We start from the raw sequence: 22,312 nt of genomic DNA, 5'->3' as shown, positions 1-22,312 counted from the left end.
GGAACTTAAGACATGAAAAAATAAATTAATGAAAGTCACATCTCACTTTTCCTTACTTCATTTATAATAATACATCCTAAAAACAGAGTTCAGTTCCCCATAGCTTATAGTTCCCCCCTGTATCTGCACTACCATCAACTATGAATTTCCAGGTTCCAAATTCTGAACACTTTCTAGAAGTCAAAACATTATGACTGTCAGGCAAACTTAAAAAATAATTAAAGAAAAGAACTTATGGAGCAGAATCTTTAATATGGTTAACAGTATTTGAAATCAAATGTAGTCATAATACTGGAAAAAAACCCATACTGAACATTCATATTGAAACATTGTTTTTTTTACCCAAATGGATTGCTTCTTGAAAGATTCATGAAGCCTTCTTTAAAACTGCAAATTGGTGGGGTTTTTCAGTTTTTTTAAAAAAATCAATCTGATGACTTGCAGTGTTTATAACTGGGTTTTATACACTGACCTGGATGTGTGGCTTCATTTGCTTCCATGTTACGGAGTGAATAACCCCTTGGTTCAGATAATTTAATATTTGCTGAAGAACACGTGGAGCAACATAGTCTTTTTGCCTGTACTGGTCTAAGATTCTTAACAGAACCTAAAGAAATGACAAATTGGTATTTTTAAATGAAGAATGAAAAAATCTCTCTTCATGCATAGACATGCACCTCTTCAGTGGATGTACATGGACAGATTAGTTTTACAGCAAAGTAAAACTACTAGTGGTACTAATCAATGTAATGCCTTTGATCCAACAACCAAATATCTAATCCTGCAGGCATTTAACTGTGCATCAACTTTACCACCAGCCTCACCATGTGATCACCTGTGACTGTAAGCCAAAGACACACTTCAGTGTTCACAAGCTCACAGTTTATACATGCCTTAAAAAAACTTGGAATAAATAAGGAAAAGGCACAGTGAGCTTTTCAAACTGTTTGGCTTCTAAACCTGTTAGTGGTATCTGCTCAATTTTTTAAGGACAGGCCCCTCAAGAAAAATTACTTTGGAAGAACAGTGATAAAAATACAAAAAGTCAACTAGAAAAGAAAAATGTGTTAGCACATAAATCTCTGCATCAGAAGAGATACAAACCCCTTAACTTCAATTACCTGTTGTAATTTTCAGATCACCTAGCACAAACTATTACAAACTCTGTTACACAAAGCTTCCTTAATATAATGCTTCCTCTACTAAGGAAAAACTACAGCACAAAGCCCTTATCTGCACTAATGGCAGATGAACTATTAAGTGTTGACAAGTGTAAAGAATTGGTATGTACATGAATAACAATAATATCAAGGGCAATGCATAGTAAAAGATGGAGTTATGTATTTTCAGAAGGAAAATTCTGCTTCACAATTCTAAACGATAGCATAATAAATCTTATTTTCAACATAACTCTTTCAGTAGGAGTACCAAGTTTGACCTTAAGTCTTTTATACAATATGGTCCTTGAGTAAGAATTGTCTGTATCTCCTATAGACCCTAGCATGACTACAGCACTTAACAACTAATGTAAATTTCACACTAGAATTCTTACTAACTATTCAAGTAAAGAAGACAAACCTGATTTAAGAGCCAGAAATGGAAGAATTGTGCAGATTGGTCAGTTCATTTATCTTGAAAGCTAAACTGCTCTCTGTTCTATACCCTAATCTCTTAACAGACAAACTTACAACAAGTATTTCAAACAACAGCTGCCCACAGGATTCTATTTTTTACTCAGGAGTTAAACACAGCACATTGTTTAGAAGAGATTCTAGACTGTTTCCCTTTTCATTCAATGCTTACAGCCTTACCACAACAATTCCTCTCCTTAGTTCTTAACACACACTTGCACAGAATGAATACACTGATGGCTAAATTATTCTGTTGTCACACTCTATGGAGAAAACCAATTTTGCTTTGCAGACAACCCTGGTACTTTGAAATCTTGTTTAAATTTAACCTGAAGTGACAATAACAGCCTGGCACCCAGCATCAAAGACACTGGAAATTTAAAATGCAAGAAGCTTGCAGATGCCATGTCAGGGATATTTCATCTGGCAGCATGCTGGGTAGAGCCAAATATTTTGGAAATACACATTATCCAAGCACTTGACACTTGGAAAACAGCATTCCCAGGTGTTTTTCAAGGTTCACAGGCGAAGAGTCCAGAATCATGAGCAGAAGAGTGTACTGCATTCTCCTGGCATCTTATGAGCCTGTTTGGAATATGGAACCCAAAAGCCTGGAGACTCAAGAGCTTTGGCTAAGCCAAAAACCTGGGAAATATCACTCCCAGTCATCTCACATATGGCAGGGTGAATGAGAAACAGGAGGAGTTGTGCCAAAAACATCTGAGTTTGGAAGCCAGCACTCTCAGTGTTTTCAGGCATGCAGTTGCTACAGCCACTCCACCAAACCTGGGAGATGCTGGAAGCCTGAATGCCCCCATTTCCAGGGGGCCACAGCTGAGCTGGTTGAAGAACACAAAAAAACTTTTGACAAGAATTGCCTCCCTTCTATGTAACTTTATCAGAACTGCACTGTCTCCACAACACCATGTTAATCACAAATAGTTGGCATTCCCCAGCAAAAATAATTTCCTTTCAAACTGTGAATTTATGCTGTACTTTCATAAAATATGCTTTCCAGGAATAAAATAACTTTTATTGCTCTTCTCCAGACCCCTTCTAATCTGCTTGTACCTTCCTGAAATAAAACACTATCAATGGATTACTTTGCCTAAGCTTGTCTACTGAAGACTGACCTGAAAACACACCCTTCTATGATATGAGGCCTCTGTAGCAATAGTTTTTTCTTTCAGCTGTATCTAGGATGTTTATTCATGGTGATGATGATACTGGTTTACCAGCACTCACCTTTTCTGAGAATTTTCCTGTAGCACTTTAAAAAAAACCAAACATTTGTACAGCACTGAGTTGTGAAGAACTTCTCAATCACTAAAAGGAAAAGTTGCCTGACCATTTTTATATAGATGAATGAATTAGATATGAGAACACTGTTGAAAAGCAATACATTTATGCAGCCAGTATGATCTAATTCAGAAACAAATGAACTGTACTTACCTGTTGTATGCCCACAGCATAGGTTTTTAAAAAAAACTCTGAGAATTCAAAGTATTCTTTTGTTACGTTTCCAGGACTTCCATACCTTTCAAAAGATGACAACACAGATATTAAACTTTGGAGAAGTCTACAGTGTCAGGAAAACACAGCACTTCCTAAAATACAAAGGACCCTGAGTAGTCTTCCAGCCCCAAAGGTATTATCTCCCACAAGTTCCTTTAAGCCATTATTTCCCATATAATGTCTCACTTCCTTTTTCTCTTCTTAGATTATCATAAGGTACAATATTACAGCCCTATAACTATAGCTGCCATTTGTCTGCAAGCTCTATAACTTCCATGTTTATGGCTTTCTTTTCAAATCTGTCCCTGCCTTTATATTTGAGAATGTAAAGCACTTGTAGCTGGACATAGTAAAAAATAAAATAAAATAATTAAAAATGTACTTTTTCCTGTGGGGTTAGCTTCTTATCATCTCAGAGTGTCAAATCATTTCACTAAGAGCTCAGACCGGTGGAAGGCAGCAAACAGCAGCAGGAATAACTTCTTCAGTGACCAAGAGCTGTTAAAATTGACTGATCTTGTCTAATTGCACCTGAAGTAATGTTACAGTTTTTTGTAACCAGTTTGTTACCGTTCAAAGAGGCGAGCTACAATATGCAATGCCCACTTCTTGCATTTCCACCACACCAGCTCCGGTCTGTCATCTTCATCAATTTGCAAAGTCTCCTGTAAATAAATATATTTCTTTTAAATTAGCTACGTGTATTGTTGAGAGAAATTATGCTTTATACATTCCTTGCTGAGTAAACTAATACAAATGCAAATTGCTGACTAAATCTTTGGTTCTATTAACAGTTATGTAGCATTTGGGAACCCTCAAAAATCTTCACTACTCCATATAACTGTATATGTGCCAATGCCTATACCTTAATTTTCAATATTATGCATATTTTTAAAAAGAAACCTCCCACATATACCTGAATACTACACAGTAGCTTGCACTCTGGCTTAAGAATTAAGCATGATACTAACTCCTTCAAATATATACACCCTAACCATATATTAATGCAAAATATACTAAAAGAATACTAAGGTTGTGAAATAAATTTATGAAAATCTTAGGAAATGCCAGCTAATATTTTACACACACAAACAAGAATTTAATTGCTGTTTTTATTTTGTTCTTCAAGAAATATGAAAAGGTAAAAGAAAAAGAGGAACAGAGACAAATTATGGGATTGTGATGAGCTTTTGATTCTTGTTTGAAAGAAATTGGCTGAAATATTTGGAAACCTCCAAAATACCCCTAACTGGAGTTTACATGGTGTCACTACTCCAATTAAATTCTGGCAGCTCATGCGATCTTCCCATGTTTCTGTCAGAAACACCACTTATTCCAAGATTAAGAATCTTAAATAGTTGCCATCTTAAAAAAGAGCTCTGTTCCTCAAATGCCAACAAACAATTATCAGAGGTCTTTACAAAACTAAAACTTACAGGAGGTACATTTCTATCAATGACAGTACGGAAAATCTCCATCCACTGGGTCATAGTCTGGTTATTCACCAATTGCAGAGGCAGTGCATACTTAAATAAGAAAAAAAAAACAAACCACACAGTCATGAAATACTGATTTTCTCTGAAAAAGATATTTGTTTCTACAGTAGTTACGTTATGAAGAAGATGAGGTTTTAATTAAAATTAATCAGGTGAGATAGCAATACCAGTCATAACCTTCTTAGGTTCACAGCTAACGCTATTTGAGGGAAGTTCCCTGGTCATGCTAACTCCCTTTCTGTCTTCCTCTACTTTATATCAGCTCACCTAAATTTTAGGGACCACAGTAGTGTCCATAGTATAGGGTCTGGGTAACTCAATAGCATTTTGTAAGTGAAATGGACTCCTAATTACTACCTAGCTACTATCTAGTAAATCTTTCTTCTCTACGAAGTAGAGAGAATATTCAGGCAATTTATTGAAAAGTAAAATAGGAACTTGGGACCTTTTAAATCCTCCCCCATCTAATAACAAACTATTTTAGTTTTTTAACTCCCAGTAAGAATTTTCAGGCTGCCTCTCATGTAGGATCTTGTTTTGTTTCTCATTCTATGGAAGTACCTCCTCACCAAGCTCATCCCAGTAAAGAGTCAAATTCATCTCTGTAAAATGCATATGTGACAATGAATAATTTCTGCCAGCTCTTCAGAAGATGAGAAATACCACCTACTGACGTGCACTATTTGACAATTATACTACAATATCCACTACTGACACTTTCAGAGGCCAGCTAGCACAGCCTAGATATCCATACAGTTTATATCAAAATAGAAGCATTTCTCTAGTAAGCTTTCAAATAGGATGTGCAGAAGTATGAAGGTTCATTAAAAATTTAACTTAGGGGACCATGTGACCAGTTTTTAAGTAGAAAAACCTATAAAGATAACATTTATAGAACGGGTATTTATATTGTTCATTATTTTTCCCATTAAAATTGTTATTCCTATTCAATCACACCCGTAAGTGTACTGAAAGGGGTCACTGTGCCCAGCAAAGTAAAAGTTCTGGTTTTCCTCAACAGAGATGCCAACCTGAACAAGAGCATAGAAGATTTTTAAGATTTGTTTCTGAAGCAGTACAGAGTAATGGGAGTTATCAGGCAGAAGCTGGATCATCTGCTGCTGAATCCGAGGCAAAAATATTTGCATTGCGGCTATGAGAGGATCTCGCTCCTCTGCTTTTTTGTATCTGCAAAGGAAACAAGAACGTTGGTTCCAGATCTACACACTGCAGATTCTAATGCCTATTCCCCACCAGCAATTAATTTCCATACCATAAAAAAATTTAAAAAATTAATACAGAGCACTCACTCACTCTTCCCTCCTCTAGCCCCCATCAGAACAATTTGCCAATTTGCTAACCTGTAAATGGAACAACAACCCAACAAATGTCACCTTCTATAAATGCAGCTACTGGGAGAAAGAATTAATTTCTTTACTACTGAATTGTGTGTAACAGGGATTTCACTTTCTCTGACGTTTATATGAAGGCCAAACCCAAGCTGGATGCTAAACAAATAGGAGTGACCAGCCATTGAAAGGGAAAGACAATTCCTATGTTTAGAAAAGATTATCTCTTTCTCCATTTACATTTCTTTTGTAATATTTATCAATATGTTTCTACCAGCAGAGTTTTTTTTTTTAATGAGAGAGCTCACTACACTTCTCCTAATGTATGGTTTGTGGATTTAGATTTAGACTATCAGGAGGATGGTACAGGTAACAATATGCAGTATGATAATATGACAATTTTATAATATGACAATTAATATACCATATTAATTACACAAAAGTAGAAAATAATTTTTATTCATGCATCCTGCATTTGGGAAATCTTCAAAAAAAAGAAGTTATAAACATGTAAGAAATTTTTCAAAGGTGGGTTAAATCAGATCAAATATACAAAGCCTCACTGAAAAAATGTCAGTTAAATCATACAAATTATTTTTCTATCTGAATTCCTTTTAGAGCTGACAGTGCTCTTAAGAATATCATTCTCAGTAATCAGCTGAGACTAAACGTACTGATTCCTCATCTACTGAGGGACATCAACTTACTCATAAGTCTTCACCAGCTGATATAGGCACAAGAGGCTCCCAAGCCAACTCCCACTGTTCTGAGACTGCAAGTAGTAGCCTATCTTGTCTACCACAGCTGTCCAGTGGCCAGGAAAATCATGTTTAATGATAGCACGGAGGCACATTGTCAGCTGAGCTCTGTAGCAGGAGGGAAAAAAGAAATGCATTGTAAGTAAATAAGATCATGGCACAGTGTTTAATATTAAAGGATAGATCCAAAATATTGGTTGGTTGGCCACAATACACACATTACATTATTAAGCATCACCCAGATTTTGATAGCACTAAAAGGGAAGTGGCAGAGGAAAAGCAAGAAAAAAAAATCCCAGGTGATTTAACTTTAAGGAATAAACTAATTTCAGAACATTTTAGCTACTTTTCTCCTTTCCCCCTCCCTCTGCACACCCATCAGTGGAGATGTGTGACAAGAGGAGTCCCTCAAGGATCAGTATTGGGACTGCTCTTGTTTAACATCTCCATCAGCAATATGGACGGTGACACTGAGTGCACCCTCAGCAAGCTTGCTGATGACACCAAACTGTGTGGTGTGGCTGACACACTGGAGGGAAGGGATGCCATCCAGAGGCCCAAGCATTCCTGGCAGGTGTTTGTCTAATCTATTCATAAAGAACTCCAGTGACAGCAGTGCTATTGCAGTCTTGGGCATTCTGGTGTTGGTGGGTTTTTTCCAAGTGTTTAATCTCAATTTTAATCTGTAGTCAATCAGTCCTCTTCTGGATATGACTACTGACGAAAAAAAAAAGTCTAGAACATCTACACAATACAGTCTAATCCTATTGTATCAGCCTCACTAATTAGAAGGGTGAACAGTCAAAAGACTGTAGCCTGCCTGTGAACCTTAAGTATTCTTCCGGCGAAACAAAAACATTTCTTCAATCTTTTAACATCTTAAATCCATGAATGCTAATGCACATTTAAATACGGGGATTACATGTAAAAAAAATGCAGAAGTAATTGAGAGAAGGGCTACTGGAAAAAAGAAAACAGCTCTTGGGCAGTTCTTCTCTGAATGGTTAATTCTGTACTCCAGACAGCCCCCTATAGTGTCAGCCTTGGATCAGCCAAACAAACAGGCTCTCACTACAGCAAGTGTTGTAAGACACTTTAAGCCACACTATAAAATGATATATCACATCACACCACACAGCTCTTAGATGGGTTACTACATTTCTAAAAAACAAGTGCACATAAATATGTTGAAATGGATTATTACTGCATTTTCAAACCAAGTACTTGCATCACCTCCCAAGAAACCAAGATTCTCACATTAACTACACCCATACTAGCAGGTCTGAAAACCTGAGCTATAGGAATATCTCTCCACACCTCACTAAGTCAGGAGAACGAATAATTCCTTCTACAATGTTATCACGGATCTGCTGACGATCATTTTCATGAATGTTGAATGGAAATACTGCTTCTCCAGGGGGTGGCTCACGGTCTGGCCAGTACTGTGTCACCATGTTCTTCAGGTAAATGGCAGCTAAGGATAAACAACAGGGAAATAATAATTTAATTCTAATACATCTCCACATTACTTTGCGCTCAGCCTGTGGTAAAGTTGACATTAGAACAAAGAGCTGAAAAGACAACTGAAAATGACTGCATGAATTTTTAATAATTAGAGACACTAAGCACAGCTGAGCTAGAAAAACCTGGTTTTTTATGATTCCACACAAACAGAGCAGGGTAGTATTTTAGTCAGCTTCTATCAAGGTACATTCTTTATTATAGCAGCCTTCCATATGGATATAATATTTCACCATTTTAAGCAAGCCAACAAAAATCCAATTACATGCTTTTTTTTCACCCCTAAAAAAAACCTATCCAAGCTTGGTAAGTGAAGCTTTGGAAAGCTCGTGTAAACAAATCATTGCACATGCAGATGGGACACTCTGCTTGGGGATATGCCCAGTATGAAACTGGCATGTGGCCTACCTTCTATTCAGCCAGAAATGTTTGTTGTGAATTCCCTAAGCTTTATCTCACTAGTAGGATTTCCCATAATCCCTTAGAATTGTTCCCCTCTGTCTCACATGAAAAACCATGAAAAATAAAGTTAATCTTCAGCTGAAAATAAAGCAGCATTTGTGCCTCAATACTAAAATGCCTATAGGCATTCTTTAAGAAATGTAGGGAATATGGTGTGAGACATTAAAGGAGTGTTCTTAATAAATTCTTATCCTTGTACTATTCTGGTTGCTTGCTAACTAGGGTTTTAAAATATAAATAAGTTATCCTTGGGTAAAATCGTTTTTCTTGGTGATGACAAATTACAAAGTACAAAAATATGTACTTTGTAAAATACTTTATAGGAGCACAAGGAAAAATTGGGTTTGTCCATGACTTGCCAGAATACTCAGACAAGAAACAGGTCCAGAAAGACCAACCCAAGATGTTAATTTATTTTACTCTTAGATCTTGTTGCTATACAAATTCTTGGCTTTTAAAAAATTCCCAGGGAAATCTGTGGATTTCCAAATATGATTGAAATGTATTTTTCTATTTTATACTGCTACTCTGTAAAAAATAACAACTAAATAAACACTGAAAAAACTATGTTCTATATATTTTTTTCCCTGAAACACATTCTCACAAAGTGAGAGATTAATTTATAAAATTGACAGACAGAGTGTAGATTAGGCATCAAACTACAGAATGGTTTAACAATGCCATTCAATGCTGGATTATCTTTGAAAAAATCAATGCAAGCATGACAAACAGCATATGTCAGCATGCCTCAGTGCACTCAGGGGATTAATAGGATCTGTATGAAAAAAACAACAGTGCTTCTATGGGAAATGCTGTTCCATAGGATAAAAACAGAGCTGTGAACAAAACAGCATTCATGATTTTTTTGAAAACACTGAGTATTTTCTGTACCTGTCAGAAAATATTGTATAGGACCAGTTAAAATAGGTTCTGAGAATTTAGAATCTGATCTTACACAAATGTTTACCCAAAAGTTAAGCGCATCATCATACCTGAACTCACAAACACAGCTGTGCAATCTTTCCAGACATGCTGAGACAATAAATGTGTAATTTATCAGTGATGTGACCTTCCTCCATATCTGCTTTTGTGAGTGGACACCACAGATACTGATGAAACACATATGGCTGCCCTTGACCTAGGGAACTATCAGGTTTTCTCATTTTTCAGAAACTTTCATTTTTCAGGAAAAGGGACTCAAACAGAGAAACATATTCAAATAAGATGCCTTTTTTTAAAATTCCCACTTGTCTTGTCATCACTATTTCTTCACCACCAGGAGAAAGAATACCTAGGGCTCCCTGCAACTCAGTTTTGAGTAGAGAACCTTCTCTTTTTGTTTTTGTCTTAGTATAACAGCAATCCAGTAGGGATCACTACAAACACAGGGAAGCCAATGCAGGACTCTACCCTATACCCATGGTTTGACCTGATCCTCATGTAGCAAAGAAACAGCAAAGATAGATCCTTTCAATTTCCACATTCAGAACAAAGGTGAACTTACATTGCAACAGCTTGATACCTGGTTGAAATAACTATCAGAATGACTTTCTAAGTGAAAGAAAGAGAAACAAGGAATTACTCTCACCTGCTTGACGCACTGGAAATTCAACTTGATCTGATACTATAATCTGCAGTAGACTTGGTGCAAAATTGATGATCTTATAGGACTGAAATACATGTAAAATACAGTTAGCAAATCACAATGCTTAAAAAAGGCTGTATTACCAAGAGCTGAATGAGAAATACAAACAAAGAGTTTCGCAATGTTCTTTGGCCCCCATCATGAAATATGAAAGGTTTTAGCACTTGGATATTTACCCAGATCTCTAGCAACCCGAACAACTGCTTGTAAAAGCTGATCATATGGATGGAACAGGTAATGTGACAAGGCTTTCTCTTAGACAGTAGTGAGAATGAACATTTAAATAATTCTGAGAATGTATAATGAGAAGCACTACATATCTGTCTTTGAATTGGCTTGATAAATCAAATAGATACTGACATCCTCCATCAATACACGATTTATTTGTGAAATTGATTGTGGTATAACAGCAATACTGCATTTTGAAGAGAATAAGAAAAACATTTAAAATTATTTTCAAGTGTAAACATCACCTACATTAGCCATACATTACACAGCTATCTGCATCTTAACAGAAAAAAAAAAATTGGGGAAAGACATTAGAATAATAATTTTTAATTAAAGTCAAACACAGATAACATTTCAAAACCAAAAGCCTTCCTGGGAACTTTTCATGCACTATATTAGCCATGAAGCTGAAGAATTTCAAAGAGAAAACAATGTTCACTGAACTTCTGAGCAAAGCATGCCAGATTTAAAAGATGAGAAAATCTGATAGCATTATACTCCTGTCATTCAGCAGGAGTGCTTCGACGTGAAGAATTGTTGACTCAGCATGGTGCAGTTACTGCTAAGCCTTGGCAACATCACAAGTTACTAGTAGGTCAGATCTTCCATCTCATAGATCTGTGTGCTTTATGTTCAAAGAGAGATGTTGCTTGGGGCTAGATGGCAGAAGCTTTCTGTATTTAATCTTTCACAGAATTGCTTTCAAAATGGATTACACCTGGCAGTTCTGTGGCTGTTTCCAGAGCTGTCCTTCAGGTACAAGTATATTACATCCTCCTGTAAACTTTGCCTCATTCAAAGCTGTGAAATAAGAGGTGCACAATGCTCTTCATGTACCCAGTTTCCTGATCTAACATTTCCATAATGAGGTGAAATTGCATTGCTTTCATGATACCTAAGTGTAACAGCTGCATCACAACACTACCATTCAATAATTTTGCCAGATCACTTAACTTTCTGGCCCCCATTTCATTCATTATAATGATGGTGTAATTCTAACCTCCTCCGTGTTCAGACACTCATTTGATGTTTATAGCATAATGTGAAATCTCAGATAAAAGCAGTAATGGCAAATCAAAGGCATACTCTCCTGTAATTCCCTTCTCTATAAACTTTAATTATCCATAAGAAATGCTCCAAATAAAGTAAAAGCTGCAGCAGACAGCAGAGGAACTCCATTCATCTACAGACATACCAAAATACCAGCTTTACACGTCAACTGTTTGAAGTGAACTGGATTCCAAAGATCCCCTTTTAATCAATATTCTGGGATCTAAAGTTTGCCTTTAAATCGGTACTGGACAGAATCTCTACAATATTGGTGGGTTCTGATGCAGCAGGCCACAGCATCTGCCTGCACTCAACACCCAAATCTGAGGGAGATGAAGAAAGCACGAGGATTCCCAGCAGCACAGAAAACCAAAAACGTGCCTAAACTCTAATCGTCCTGTTTCGTTCAACAGTGCCAATAGGCTGTTCTCAGATCAAATCTGCACACAGCTTTTATCACTACAAACACACTGATTAACAATGCTTTGTTGTTGTTTTCCTGCAGCAATCCTAGCAGTATCATATTTAGGGTGAACACAGTGATTACAACACAAATCATTTCCCCTTTCTCTGTGCAAACAGCTTTTAGTCAATCTGCACTGAAGTCACTGCTACCCCAGGGAGCTTTATTGGTACCACTGGTGCTGGCATACAGCTGCTATCCCTGAAGTTTTGCCAGGATATACACAAATACAGTCACTTGGCCTGCTCAGCAGGATTGATGAGAGGATTCTCTCAGCAAACGCCTGGAGTGACAAAGGACACGTTGGGCAGAAAGTACACACAGTGCCTCAGAGGGGGTCCCATCCCTGTCGGAGAGCTTCTTTACACTTTACATGCTGACACCTGAAGAAACCGAAGGGACACAGTATCATAGAATCATAGATTTGGCTGGGTTGGAAGGGACCTCAGAGATCATCGAGTCCAACCCTTGATCCACTACCGCTGCAGTTACCAGACCATGGCACTGAGTGCCACATCCAGTCTCTTCCTAAATATCTCCAGGGATGGAGAATCCACTACTTCCCTGGGCAGCCCATTCCAATGTCTGATCACCCTCTCCATAAAGAAATTCTAATATCTAACCTAAACTTCCCCTGGCACAACTTAAGACCGTGCCCTCTTGTCTTGTTGAAAGTCGTCTGGGAAAAGAGTCCAACACCCCCCTGGCTACACCCTCCTTTCAGGGAGTTGTAGAGAGTGATGAGGTCTCCCCTGAGCCTCCTCTTCTCCAGGCTGAACACCCCCAGCTCCCTCAGCCTCACCTCATAGGCTCTGTGCTCGAGTCAAGCTCCCAATACATCCTCCTACTCTGTACTATTGTCATTACCATAATTCCCATTATCACAGAGCTTCGTTTTCCACTCAATATCAGAAACATGAAAGCTGGAGAGATCAGCAGAGATTGTGTGCCCATTTTTGGAAAAAAAAAAAAAAAAAAAAAAATTCTGTAGTATTTGTTAAGCTCAGATGCCATCCTGCTCACTTGTGCAGCAACAAAACCAGTCAGGAAAACTACATGCTGCTTGCAATTTTTAGAACAGAGGACTTTTTAAAAAGCTGCATGCAGCAACATTTTTCCTATACCAGCACATTCTCGTTTGTTTAGTTGTCATGCTAATTGTGATCTTGGGACATATCCTCTCCCTGCTTGGGAAACCATACAGCAGGTTCCTGGACACCAGCAGGTAAAGCTGTACAAATCACATGAACAGGTGCAGAGCCGCTGCCAGGTGTGCACTGTATCAACAGAAAGAGACAAGGAGGAGACCTCAGGGCTGGAAGAATTCAGCAAGCTAGTTATTTACTACAGCTGCACCTGAATTTTTACAAAGGGAGAGCAGGAATATTGTCAGTCCCACGGAAGGGATGGAAAGCTATCTGCTGAGTTGGAAGAGCCGTGCCCAGGAGCCGCAGGGAGGCACCAGATGGCTGGGAAAGACCTTCAGCCCAACTCCTGTAACACAGCACCCTGCTTGCTGCAGTTTCTGAATATTTATGTTCACAATTGTTGATTGAATTCACGCTGTTGTGAGTTTGTAAAGGTGTTGATCAGCAGGGACAGGTGTTTATTTTGAAGGATAAAGTAAAAGTTTCTGAAAAATAAACTTTCACTGACTGCTTCTAAAGAATGGTTACTTTAAAGCCGTGTAAAACATGCTGACTGCTCTGCAATCACAGACCAGAGCATTTATGCTAAGAAATAATTTAATTTCCACTGGGACTGAGGATGGGATACAGCAATGTGTGCAAGGTTAACAGCTAAAATGGGAGAGGCATACAGCACTGGTAAGACACAACTAGGTAAATTTACAGCAATAGAGAAGAGATGCATGTGTCTCCACAAAACTTGTTCTCCCATGTCCACTGCCTCAGGATTTGTGCATTGCGGCTGTACAGCTTTCTGCATTGTACTTTCTCCTCTGGCCTATCACATATTCTCCTCCATCTCAGCATCACAGCTACAGTCTTCAAAAAAACCTGAGAACACATAATTTTTTGCCTATTTCCTTTTCTACTTGACAAGCTATAGAACAGATGACACCCAAGAAAGGGTCACTGAAAAACAGCAAGATGAAGATCACATGTAAAGGACTAGAATGCAAGAAGAGGTAAGCAGGAAAAAATATGTAAAAATTTCCCCAAATAGATCCTACTGGAACAAATACTTTCCACATCTAACATTCAGATATGGCTCCCAGGTTATCAGGCATTATGTACAACTAAACTAATTGAATATATACAACTAAACTAATTGAATAATAAGCATTACTCATGTGCCTTATTTGCCACTGCATTTAAAGCCCACAGCAAGCAACTGCTCTATTAACACATTTGTCAATCACCTTCCTATTGCACTGATGGCAACCACGGTGGCAGTACACAGTGCACTGGAAGGCACTTCTCCTGCACCACTATCACAGGATAATCCAAGACAACAGACAGAGAAAATTAGAGCCTTCCCTCAGGTTCTGCAAGCAAAGCCAAGACCATCTTTCTTCACAAGCAGTAAACACCTATTTCTCTGTGCCTCTGAATCCAAGTATGGAATGTAAAAATTGCTGAAAACTCAGGGCACTACATCGTTGTTTGCAAAGACAAGCACAAAGATGAGATTTGTACCTTGAATACATGTGCAATTAACTTTTTAAAAAAGCTTACATACATTTGATCTGAATCTGGTTTACGACGCTTTACTTCCTGTTTGCTCTGCACTGAAAATGTATTACTTAGAAATTTCATCACTGTTTATCAAACTAGGGAATATTTTTGCAGTTGTTAGTAATATTTTCTCTCTTGGTTTTTACACTGTCAGTCAGACAGCTGTTAAACTACAACTTCAAAAGACACTTTCTTCTTTCTCTGTCTGCAAAGGTATTGTTTGGGGAGGTGAAAAGACACAGTATTTCCATACACAGTGAAAATAAGCCTGCCTAAGAACCTACCTGACCTTGTTTGCTGTGTGGGTTCTGCTGCCAGTATCATCCACTCTCAAACGCTGCTTTCCTTAGAACTTCTAATCATGCAAATCAACTTCCTCCTCAAATTGGTCTTCAATACAAACACCTGAGATTCCTTCCTCTGTGTACCATAAAGTGCTCATTGTCACTTAAGCTCCCAACATACTACTTCAGATAGCTCAACAAAGATGTGGAAGATAAAGGAGGAAGTCAAACATTACTCTGAACTCTTTGGGGAATTTTTTCTCACACTTCTTTTTATTCTTCCAGCACTGCTACTCAGTTCCCATCAAAGCCGAATTCTACTTTCAACGTTTAAAAACACAGCTATATTTCAGCAATTGTGTTCTTATTTTCCCCTTTTTAACAGGGCAAAAAAATGCATTACAGCAGCTTACTGCTGTATCTGAATTGGAATCAGAATGACTTTGTATGCTCACATCACTAGACAGTACATTCCAAAACACTCCAAGAAGTGGCACATGAAAGCAGTATTAAGCCGTTAAAAAACTAAACCTTGCACCTGATGTTGGTGGGACAGACCTAGCAAGAATAACAGCCTAGAACAGATACACAGAAATTGAGTATCTTTCTTCATATAATAATTGACTATTCCAGTAAGTACAGTGTGATTGATATATATGAACACGAAGTGCACATTGATTATGATGTGCTGGAGCTGAATTAAAAAATGCAGGGGGTGGGGGAAGAAAAAAAGAGAAGGATGGAAGGATGTGTACCCAAAGAAAACCAATAGGCTAAAAGGGAAATGACAGCAGTTACACAACAGAAATTACTAACCTGGCAGGAAACTACTGCTCTCATTTATCAAGAATCACATTTCAAAGAAATCCCACACTTAGATTTGTGTTCAAGTCACTAAGAGAACTTTGTTGATGACTCAGAGGTAGCATGCACCATCCAAGGAGAATGATCAGAGTGGAGTAATAGGACAAAGTACATGCTTGTGCACCCTGGGATAATAGCAATTTCTCCTGAAAGCCTGAAGAACTTTCCTAGTGAGGAACAACCATAGGGTTAAAGAAACTCAGTATATTAAGTAATATGCTGGCATTGGGCATGATAAAGATAACCATAGTTTTAGGATGTATCAAATGAGGTATTAGTGAGAGTGGAACTTTCTGGAATGCAGCAAACTCAAATGATCGGATTGTACAAGAAAGATTAATTCAAAGGGACACACGTGAAGAGCTTGTGCTTTCCTATTACTATATCTAGTAAATTCAGTTTTATGATAAGGTAAAGGAAACACAGACTGTTGAGGCCAGTAGGACTGGCCTTTGAAAAAATAGAGAAGGTATGAAGAAACATAATCAAGAGGTAAGATTGGCACAGATGGATAGAAATTAATTTCAGATAAAAATTAATTTCAGATGTAATGCAGCATTTGTTTCTAGCTGCAGAAGAAAGGAAATTCACAAACAGCCTTCCAACATATATCATAAGGACAAAAAAGGGAACCTTGATTCCATTTCTAAATGCAGTTAGATGATAGCCCAGGAAGCAGATAACTGATTTAGCTCTATTTATACACAGGTGCATGAACATACAGAAGAGGCATTTTCAAACATGCTGGGACTTTGTACAGGTAGGCAAAGTTTCTTTTATTTTGACTCCATTCCCCAGGCTCTACACTGTAAGCAAGTTATGGGCTTAGGACTATTATGGGTTGTGAAAGACTGTATTGGTAGAGGCAATGAGGTGCCTACAGAGAAGTGTGGCATTAGTGGACTAGCAGGATTTATGGTCTCTGGGAAACTCCTGTCAGTATTTGGATCCAGACTTGAAAGCAAGTGTACACAGCTGGTGGGCTAACATAAGAGACTGATACCCATTAGTGTGTATCAGCAGCAGCATCACTTCAGCTATTGCATAGAATAAAGGTGACCCCTTGCTCTGTTTGGCCAAGTGTTGTATTACCACTTCAAGCACTGATTGTTGGAGAGTTTTCTGTTTTGTTAGTGGATTAGTTCCTTTGCTAGAAAAAGATAAATGCCAGAAAAGCATCTGGATTCCAGTACTTGCAGGAACACAGTGACAAGTCAACGCTATCATTAGATACACAAGAGTCTGACATGTCACTTTGAAGTCTTGCTTCAAAAGCACTGAAAGGCTTCAAGATGTCAAAGGCCCACATTAAGCCACATTCCTCAGGAGCACTTTTGTTCCACTCATCCAGAGTCACGTCAAACCCAGTGCATTAAGTCAGCCAGATACATCACGTTTCATCTAGTAACAGGAAGCCTGTACAATAATAGGTATGTCTTAATTTCAAGTACCATTTTTATAATGGAAAAGAAAAAAATGTCAGCTATTTAAATAAAAATCTGTATCACCTTCTGCTCCCAATAAATATACTTGCACTCTTGACTAAAACCTGTGTCTTTCATGAGAACTGCATTATCATCTACCACTTGAACTAAAAACATTTTACAGATCTCAGTCTTAAAATGCTTTCAAAACTTTCCCTGAAGCTTCACAGTACTTATTGGTGGTGAAAATGACAGTGTTAGGAGCAGGACCAAAGAATCCAGATGGCTGCCCCTTTGTTTTGAGCCTGCCAAACATGCAGCAGTTTATTATTCTAGTTTTGACTCCTGTGTAACAGGCTGCTTACAAATATTTATAATGTTCCTCTCAGGCCTTACTAGCTGGGATAAAAATAGGTGCTGATGAACTTTCAAAAGTAACTACGCCACATAAAAGGTTCTGCATTTTATCTAACTATTCCCAAGTACATTCTCAATGTCCTGTACTTAATCCAGTGATTTAGTAAAGGAACTTGCCAACTGCTAAAGCAAGGATTAACTATATCCAAATCAGGAGTTTTTCAGTTGCCTAAATAGAAAACTAAGCTGGAGTAGCAATCCTGAAGCAGCACTAATTCCTGACAGTTCTCATTGACCACTACATTAATACCTCAACGCAACCTAAAATCCCAGTCCTCCAACAGAACTGATCAAACATTCCACTGAAGCACAGGGGTTCGAGCTTTACTACTAGTGTTGTGCAAGGGAACTTCCTTCACATGTCCCGATCGAGGTCACCGTTTTGATTCAGACACTGCCGCTGCATGAAGCTCTTGGGATGCTGCGGTAAACACCACCCACAAAAACCTCACGTGCTTCCCTCTAAGTTTTACCAGCTCGCTGCCGAACGGGGCAAAAATGACCCCCTCGAGGGTCACCGCTCCCTAACCTCTGACAGAGCAACGGAGAGAGGAGAGCAGAGGGCAGCTCTCTGTGGTCACGCCTTCCCGCACCGCACACCGACCGGCACTGGATCGCCGCGCTTCGCTCCGGTTCGCCCCGGTTCGCCCCGCTCCCGGGGGTCACAAACCCACGGACAAAACCGAGCGACGAGAGCAGCGATCCCGCCGGACACGGACATGGGGGCCGCCGCGCTCATCGCCCGCCACCCGCAGGCTCCGAGCGCCGACGGGTCCCGCAGCGGCACGGCACGGCACGGCGCACCCCGGCCCGGGGGTCCCGGCAGCCCGGGGGAGGCCCTGCCTCCCGCTGCCAGGCCCTACAGCTGAGAGAGCCCGGGCAGAGCGGCCGCTGACAGCCGGCGCGGAAGGGCCCGCTCCAGCGGGGGATGCTACCGCCGGCCGCGGCCCCGCTTGCCGCTGCAGCCCGCTAAGGGGGAAGGAAGGCAGAGGCGGGGAACTGCGGAGCGGGCGGCCCCGGCGCGGAGGAGTGGGCGCACCCCGACACCCATCCCCTCACCCCCCCAACACCCCCGACCCCAGCCCTTGGCGGCGGGGTCCGGCGGCCCCGTGCCGTGCGGCGGCCGTGTGAGGCGCAGCGGGGCGGGGGCGGGGCAGGGCCGCCGGCGGGTCCCGGCTGGGGCCGTCCTCCCCCTCACCTGATTAAGCTCGTTTTCGGCGGCGATGCGCAGCTTGGGGTCTATGGTGCCCTTCAGAGCCTGGATGATCCTGTTGGGATCCATCTTGCCCTTCTCTCGCCGGCAGGCAGCGCTTCCCTGGGGGCAGGAGGAGGGAGAGGAGCCCTCGCCGCTAGCACTGCCGCCGCCCCCCCGTGCCACAGCCACAGGCTCCCGGCCCCCACACCCCCCCGGTCCCTCTCCGCAGCCATTCACCGGTTTACGACAGCTAGGTATCGGGAAGCGGGCGCTGCTTTACGGCCGCTGCGCCTCCTGCTGGCTTCGTGCAGAAAGCGGCCGGCGGTGGCCGCCATCTTGTTGTACGGACGAGAGTCAGCCCGGAGGAGCCGTTTCCGCGCCGCACCCCTGTCAGGGCCGCCATGTCACGGTACGGAACGCAGCCCGTGGTAGCTCGCCTCGCACCTTGCCCGTGGGGAGGGAGCGGGGAGGCCGCTGTCCCCACAGTGCGTCAGTGGCTGCGGGCTCCTCCACTGCATACTTCGTATCGCCTGTTCCTTGCTCCATCCCAAACCGCCGCCGTCACGGCGATGGGGGAAAGCGCAGCGCCCCGGGAAGCAGCGGGGCCCGGGACGGCTTCGCCAGTGTCCAGCGCTGCTGCCAGGCTACAGCTGAGGGAGGCGGAGGGACGCTGCTTGGTGGCCCTTTGTGGTACCTGGGAGTGAGTGGCAGCGCTGCCTGAGGCACACCAGACCCACAGACATTTGGTTGTCCAACCCACGGGATGGATGCTTCGTAAGTAGATTTCTGCTCTAGGTTTGCAAACACATACTTTTCATTGGTATAAAACAAAACCAAAAACACACACAAAAAAACCCACCCCAAAACCAAACAAAAGAAACCCCAAACCAAACAAAAACCCCTACTTTTCCTTAATACTTGAATCCTTTTCCTAGTACTTTCCCGGCTTTTATACCAGGCTTGATCAAACGGGTTCAAGTTGTGCTGGTGGAGGTTCAGCTTGAATATAGGAAAAATTTCCAGACTGAAAGAATGTTGGATCATTGGAACAGGCTGCCCAGGGAGGTGGTGGGGTTGTCATCCCTGGTGGTATTCAAACAAAAAGGTAGACGTGATGGTTTGTGAGATGATTTAGTGGTTACAGTGGTGCAGGACTGATGGTTAGACGTGAGGATCTTGAAGGTCCTTCCCAGCCATGATGATTTTATGTTCTGTATTTGCTACCACGTGAGACGTTTGCCCAAGAATTAAAGCGAGAACACCAAGACTGAATGGTGGCAATGGTCAAATTGGTGGTGGAGAATCAACATTACTTACCTAAGTTGGCACCAAAGGTGTGTGCAGATGGGACAAGAAAGACCAGCAACATGCAGGAAGACAGAAATTTGCTGTGGGGTGCTGCCTGAAGTGTAGAGTTGGGACACACATTATCATTCCTGCTATGCTCTGAGAATGTTTCTTTGTGTTACTTGTCCTCACCATTACATGGATTAGTAGACACTGGAAATGGTTTGCATCTCTTAATGGTGTTTGTGTTTGAAAGTGGGTGGAAAAGTGCTTACCACTCAGGTTTTCAGAGATAAAAAACCACCACATCTTACTGCCAGCAGTTGTCCAACTGTGATTCTCCACCCCTGTCATCCTATTTTATCCTTAATTCCTAGAACTAACGGAAGATTTAAACAACCATGGAGATGTAAAGATGCCTATCAAAGCTACAGTTCACAGGCCAACATCATGCCAGAAAAACTTCATGAATAATATGATCTTAGTGAGTAAAATCCTTTGGCTCCTCCTTCAGGTGATGTTTTACATAAACATTTACAACCCAGAGAAAGCAGGAAGAACAGAAAGACCATTTACTATGTTCTGGAAGAGCAAAACACAAGGGCAATAACAAGATCACCCCTTCATATATATGCCTTAAAAATACAGCTGGACAGTATGTAATTTGCTCATTGTAGTTACAGTATATAACAACATCTCTCATTACTACTCTCCCATTATGAAAACAGCAGTACTTTCCACAACTTACATACCCCCTGACCTGTACTGAAGGATATCCTTCTTAACAACACACAGGAGTGCCACTCGTGGTAGGGTTATCCTTCTCTAGCCTCTATGGTAATACCTACCACAACATCTTTACTACCACTAAATAATTTAAGTTCCTAAATTGATTACAAAGAAAATGTTAGAGCAGCTAGTACTATAATGATTCCATTAAAAAAAAAAAAAAGGTCCTTGAATTGCTATGCTTGTAATTAAAAAATAATCTAGCTCAAAAGTTAGTACCTGTCTACTTAGTGTTTGGAAACTCTGCACTCCTGTGGTTTTCATGAGTTGAAGTGCTGCAGAACACCTGACTATTGTAACTCAAGAAGGGTCTGTCCTCCAGTAACACAGCTCCATGGCATCTAGCAAAAAAATACAAGCACTTTCACCTTTTAATTTCTTCTTCTTCTTAGAAGCAGGCTTGAGTATGTTCAGTAATCATAAAATATAAACAAAACCAGTGTAAGTGAAGGAAGTATATACTGTCAACTATGGTGATTCTTTGTAATTTTCCCATTTTGGTTAAAATAGCAAATAAAGCATTCCAGTGAAAACTGCCCATTTTAAAGGTCTTGAAACAGGTATCGTACTCAAAGCAAATTACAAAAAGATTTGTACTACTTCCTTTTTCCAAATTAGCATGCTATAGACAGCTTAAAAGCAGTTCTGGTTTACTCTCTTTCTGCCTATTCATCTGTGGTAGGAAAACTTAAAAGTTACAAAATGCTTTTGTTGAAGGACTTCAGTCTTGTGGAGCTGGTTATGTAGAATGTATCGATAAAGAACAAAACATGCTTTAAGTGTATTTTTAACACCTTTCTAAATTTTTTCTTCATAGTTTTATTGCTCTTACCACTTGTATTTCAAATGGCTCTTTTAAACACAGAAAATTCACTACAAAAAGTGGCAAAAGTTTTACACCTGAAATTTTGCTTTCAAGACCTCCTTTTTGTGCACACAGCCATCAATGAGGCAATGACAGCAGCTCTCCGAATCAAGTAACATCCAGTTCAATTATGCTTATTTCCTTTGTACCCTCAGCAGTGATTTCATTGTGGAATTACTGGCCAAAGCATTTTAGTATACACGTGTGCTGGGTTTGATATATACCTGATACTTCTTTCCATAAAACATGAGCCTCCATAAATACCAGTGGCCATGTTATTCTGAAAATAAGCTTGGTCACTAACTGAAATATCTTTATGTAACTTCAAAATACTTATGAGCAAGAACCAGCATGCCTTTTTTGTTAAAGA

The 22,312-nt window shown here is 40.3% G+C and overlaps 1 protein-coding gene across 1 annotated transcript in view; it reads right to left on the bottom strand.

Annotated features, from left to right (window-relative positions):
* IPO8 (importin 8) overlaps positions 1-19,150 on the bottom strand; it is a 47,181-nt gene extending 28,031 nt beyond the window's left edge. Inside the window, exons 1-9 of the mRNA XM_030469096.1 lie at positions 19,005-19,150; positions 10,321-10,402; positions 8,067-8,223; positions 6,699-6,857; positions 5,674-5,830; positions 4,583-4,672; positions 3,717-3,811; positions 3,084-3,168; positions 473-607 (exon numbers count right to left, since the gene is read on the bottom strand). Coding sequence (XP_030324956.1) covers positions 473-607; positions 3,084-3,168; positions 3,717-3,811; positions 4,583-4,672; positions 5,674-5,830; positions 6,699-6,857; positions 8,067-8,223; positions 10,321-10,402; positions 19,005-19,088 — 1,044 coding nt within the window. The 5' untranslated portion in view covers positions 19,089-19,150. The remainder of the gene's footprint in view (positions 1-472; positions 608-3,083; positions 3,169-3,716; positions 3,812-4,582; positions 4,673-5,673; positions 5,831-6,698; positions 6,858-8,066; positions 8,224-10,320; positions 10,403-19,004) is intronic.
* Positions 19,151-22,312: the final 3,162 nt, after the last annotated feature.

The sequence above is a fragment of the Calypte anna genome, chromosome 1, assembly GCF_003957555.1.
Source record: "Calypte anna isolate BGI_N300 chromosome 1, bCalAnn1_v1.p, whole genome shotgun sequence".
In the NCBI taxonomy this organism is placed as follows: Eukaryota; Metazoa; Chordata; class Aves; order Apodiformes; family Trochilidae; genus Calypte; species Calypte anna.
This window is presented reverse-complemented; position numbering and strand designations above follow the sequence as displayed.